The 4,531-nt window shown below is 65.6% G+C and overlaps 3 protein-coding genes across 3 annotated transcripts in view; 2 read left to right on the top strand and 1 right to left on the bottom strand.

The window, feature by feature from the left end:
• Nucleotides 1-49: 49 nt before the first annotated feature.
• Nucleotides 50-1,452, bottom strand: AMSG_03710 (uncharacterized protein; the record flags this gene model as incomplete). Its single annotated transcript, XM_013904169.1, has 3 exons — nt 1,417-1,452; nt 288-1,316; nt 50-259 (listed from the first exon to the last, which is right to left on the bottom strand). The coding sequence occupies exons 1-3, from the start codon at nt 1,435-1,437 to the stop codon at nt 50-52; spliced, it is 1,260 nt and encodes a 419-aa protein (XP_013759623.1). The 5' UTR covers nt 1,438-1,452.
• A 536-nt stretch (nt 1,453-1,988) lies between these two features.
• AMSG_03709 (uncharacterized protein) lies at nt 1,989-3,699 on the top strand (the record flags this gene model as incomplete). The annotated part of the gene is made up of 1 exon (XM_013904168.1): nt 1,989-3,699. One exon carries the CDS (start codon nt 1,989-1,991, stop codon nt 3,450-3,452), a length of 1,464 nt encoding a protein of 487 aa, XP_013759622.1. The 3' UTR covers nt 3,453-3,699.
• Nucleotides 3,700-4,174: 475 nt separating this feature from the next.
• The window catches only part of AMSG_03708 (uncharacterized protein), a gene marked incomplete at its 5' end in the record, with an annotated part of 3,772 nt that continues 3,415 nt past the window's right edge, over nt 4,175-4,531 (top strand). Inside the window, one exon of the mRNA XM_013904167.1 lies at nt 4,175-4,217. Within this exon, the coding sequence (XP_013759621.1) occupies nt 4,175-4,217 (43 nt within the window). The remainder of the gene's footprint in view (nt 4,218-4,531) is intronic.

Below are 4,531 nucleotides of genomic sequence, written 5' to 3'. Positions count from 1 at the left end.
GGGGGGGGGGGCGGTAGGAAAGTGATGTATTCGCAGCAGAGCACACTGACTATGCAGTGGCCTTGGTCTTGAGCGCCTTGCGCTGCTCAATGAGGCCCAGGAGCTGGGAGAGCTTGGACTTGAAGAGGCGGAGCTCTGCCTCGAGCTTCTTGATGGAGTCCTCCATCCGCTCCTTGGACGCCGACTCCTTCTTGAGGCGGCGCTGGACCTTGGCCAACTTGGCATGAAGCGAGGCATAGTCGTCCTCTGCAGCGCGGCGCTTTGGCAGTCTCAGTCTCGAGGGCAACGCGGAGGCCGGCATCGTCGCCAGAGGCGGCGGCGGCCGAGGCAGCGGCGGCGGCCGAGGCGGCAGCGGCCTCTTCGCGGAGGCGGCTCTCGAGGGCGGCAATCTCGGCGCGGTGCTTCTCGACGGCGGCGGCAGCCTTGGTCTTGGCAGCGGCCAGGGCGTTCTCGAGCTCGCGAACCTTGGCAGCGTCGGCCGACTGAGCAGACGCCGCAGACGCGGCCGACGCTGCCGACGCAGCCTTGACCTCGGCACGCACCTCGGCCAACTCTTCTTCAAGCGATTCGGAGATGTCCTTTTCGTCTGCAAGCTGCGTCCGGAGCTTGGCCAGCTCCTCGTCTTTGGCAACCAGCGCCTCCTTGGCATTGGCGAGCTCAATGTCGATCTGCGCGTTGCGCGAGTCCTTGCGCCGGGACGAGGCACGGAGCGCAGCAAGCTCGGCGCGCAGGCGCTCAAGCTCTGCTGTGTTAGCTCCGGTCTCCGGTGCGGCTCCTGTCGGGCTTGCGGTGTCGCCAGTGGCGTGTGAACGGCGGTGGCGGCGCCGGCGGGTCGAGCCGCTGCCGGCGGTCGCAGACGTCGGGCTAGCGGCCGGCTGGGCAGCAGCCGCGGTACGGCGCGCGGTGCGGCGCGGCCGGCGACCGGCGCGAGGCGCGATGGGCCTGTCCAGCGTCTTGTGCTCGAGCTTGCGTGATGTCTTTGACGGATCCTTGCGGGCGGCGGTGTTTCCGCCGCCCATGCCGACCGGCAGCGCCTTGAGAAGAAAAGCCTTGCGGTCCTTGACCGACGTACCTCCGCCCACAGCACTCTCTGCGGCCTTGGCTTTCTCGGCCTCGGCTTCGAGCCTCTCTGCGGTAGAGAGGACCCTCGGCACGATTTCCAGATAGTTTGACGGCACAATGCCCTCGTCGCCATCCTTGTCCTCGCACAGCCACCAATCACCGTACGAGACCTGGTCCAGTACCGTCAGCACCGCATCCTTGGGAAACGAGAGCTGGTTGTCGCCCGACGCCACAAACTCCCACTTTGCACGGGCCTGTGACAGGGGAGGGGGGGGGGGGGGGGGGGGGGGTGAGTGTGCAGGGGGTAAGGAGGAGGAGGAGGAGGAGGAGGAGGAAGGGGTTGGAGACACCTACTCGGGGAAAGTCGTCGTCCATGTCCGCGGGCGCAAGGTGAGAGTAAGGTCTGTCGGCAGCAGTGCCTGCCCGTGTGCCGCTGTTGTTGGTCGTGGCGGCGGTACCAGTCCCTGCCAGTCACCGTCGGTCACTCTGCGACCGTTCAACCGATTTGCCGCAACTTGCTTGCGACGCGTTGTGCGGCAAGTTGAGGAAGCTGTGCGAGTCATCGATTCACCGCACTTGCAGATCGCGTCATGTGCGAGACCCAGGTTGGTATCATGCTCAATAGCATAGGTTTGGGCTCCTCTACGCATGAAGCTCGGCTGGATGCGCTCCCCGCCGAGTTATTACATCTTATTGCCTTTGAGTGTGGTCTGCAGTGTGGTGATGTGCTGGCGCTGGCGACGACCTGCACCAGGCTGCGGGACCAGCTCATGGGCGACCAGTTTGGCACTGGCCGCGTACATCATCTGGCCGGATGGAGTGTGTGTGTAGCGAGAGAGTGGTGGCGAGGCGCTCGACGGGCACTAGCTGACATTGCGGCTGCCGCGGCGAGCCGAGAGTGCGGCACCACAGGCGGCGATCTCTTCATGCACCACAACCTTGTGGCTGACATCTTTGCCGCTGCCGACGAGGACGATCCCGCATGGATGGCACTTGCGATGGAGATGGCCGCCATCGGAGTGCAGACGCCTGCGATGGGCGCGTACGGTCGCCCGCTGGCGGCGTGGCGGCAGCGGCTGGGCCAGCCGCGGCGGACTCGCGGTATCCTCGCCTGGGCCATCGACGGCCGGCTCGATCGACTCGTAGCCGCGCTTGTCGACAGCGGCACGACGCCGACTACCGCCCATCTCGAACAGGCGTGCAAGATTGGCGCGGTCGCGGTGGTTCGCGTCTTGCTCGCCGCAGACGTCGACGCCCGGCCGGGCTTGCTGTCTGCGGCCCTGGCGGGCCAAGCCAGCGCCGTCGGCGCATGTCTCGACAGCTGCCCGACAGCGAGCTTTGGCAAGACCTTAGAGCTGGCCCTTTTGTCGGCAGCCAAGTCTGGACATGCTGCAGTGGTCTCGAAGCTTCTCGAGAGCGGCGTCGATGCTGCCGCCGATCGTGCCAGTGCGCTGTTCTTTGCCTGCCGGTCGGGCCACTCGGACGTGGTCGAGCTGCTGCTGCAGTCGCCGACGCTTTCGGCCGAGGTCGAAGGCGGCCAGGCGCTTGTTGTGGCGTGCGGCATGCGCGGCTCGAGCAGCACGATTGACAAGCTTCTTGATGCTGGCGAGTTTACGCCGGAAACAATCCAGGTCGCAGCGATAGAGGCCGCAAAGCACGGCCATCGCGAGGCGGTAGTGCGGCTGCTCTCGCGCCCGGGCATCCGAACCGCCGAGCTTGTCAACGACGTGCTAATGGCGGCGGTCGACGGGAGCCACAGCGCGATTGTAGCGCTAATGCTTGACGAGCCTGGTGTGGCACCCGGCGCCGACGAGTCGGAGGCGCTGCGGCGCGCCGCCTGGCTTGGTGACGTCGAGACCGTGCGGTTGCTGTTGGCTAGCGGTGGCGTCGACGTGAGCGCGCGGAACAACGCTGCGCTACAGAACTCGACAAAGAGAGGGAACGTCGAACTGGTACGGTTGCTCCTGGCCAACGGCGCCGATGCGACAGTCCGCGACTGTGACCCGTTCACCACAGCTTGCGCGCAGGGCCACTTGGAGGCCGCACAGGAGCTGCTGGCGTGCGACGGCGTGACCGCCAGCGTCCACGGCAACACCGCCATTGAATGGGCGGCTGGAAACGGGCGGAAAGATGTCGTGACATTTCTTCTCACCCAACCCGAGGTCGATCCGTCGGTGAGGAACCATGCGCCGCTCAGGGTGGCGGTCTTCAATGGGCACACGGCCATTGTGGAGAGGCTCCTCGCCCACCATCGCGGGTCCAAGTGTCGGCGGTGGTTGCCGATGCCAAAGCTGGTACAGCTCGCAAGCGAGGCTGGTAACAGCGAGATGCTGGCGACGCTCGAGGTACACCGAGCAGGTGGCGGCGAATCATCGTCGTCGCCGCGGTGACGGCGTCTTGCCGTAGATCGAGCGCGCGTAGTCGGCACGGCTCATTCCGCCGCTGGCATCCAACTGTGGCGAGTGCAGCAATGCGGATGTACGTGCAGGTGTAGGTGGGCTCACCACCACTAGCACCCGATCCGAGGCGTAAACGCCGGCATGCCACGGCGACGACGGCGGCGGCGGGGAGCGCGGGTGCGGAGGGGAGCGCGGCGAGCGGATCGCTGTCGATGCTAATGAAGATCTGTAGGCAAGGGGGCGATAACCAAACTCGTTGTCGACGTCGGCGTCGGCGGCCGCAGCCATTGCAGCCTTGGCGCGTGCCACAGCGGCAGACGCGTCGGCAAGACGCAGCTCGCGATCGCGGGCGACCTGGGTCCGCGCAGCAAAGTACGCCTGCCACATATCTGGGTGCGCGTAGCGATCGACAGTCGGGAGACGCGGATCACGGTTAGGGCTGCCATAGTCATCTATGCTATCTTCGTCGTACTCTTCGTCGTACCGCTCCCACAACGAGCTTCCAGCTCCGCGAGCGGTGTGTAGCTGGCGGTGGTAGCCGCCGCCGCGGCGGTGTGTGGTGCGGAGCTGTGCAGCCTGTGGATGAAGGACCAGCCCGGGGTCTTGCTCGGCAAACATGCGCGATCCATCAGGCAGGGTCTTGATCACCCGTGCCGGTCGTCCTGCACCATACGGCACGCTCTCGCGCGACCGCGCCGGGTAGACCGTCACCGATGCTGCCGCTGTGCTTGTCGTCGTCGACCCGCCACTTGGAGCGTACACCCCGCCCGACTCGAGCCCGTTGTCAGCCATAATCCCGCCTGCCACGAAAGGACCAAGCAGCGGTGGTGGTAGTAGTAGTGGTAGTGGTGGTGGTGGTGGTGGAGAGGTGGGGAAGAACACGGAGGAGGGGGGGGTGGGGGGGGGCATGACCGGGGGACACGCGAGGCACACGGACGGGGGACACCCCACTCCACCCACCACACACGCACACACGCACACACACACATACATACACACACACACACACACACACACACACACACACACACACACACACACAACACACACACACTATACCACCTACCCTT

This window comes from Thecamonas trahens (genome assembly GCF_000142905.1).
Source record: "Thecamonas trahens ATCC 50062 unplaced genomic scaffold supercont1.14, whole genome shotgun sequence".
NCBI lineage: Eukaryota > Apusomonadida > Apusomonadidae > Thecamonas > Thecamonas trahens.
Note: the sequence above shows the minus strand (reverse complement) of the source record. Positions and strands in the feature narration are given on the sequence as shown.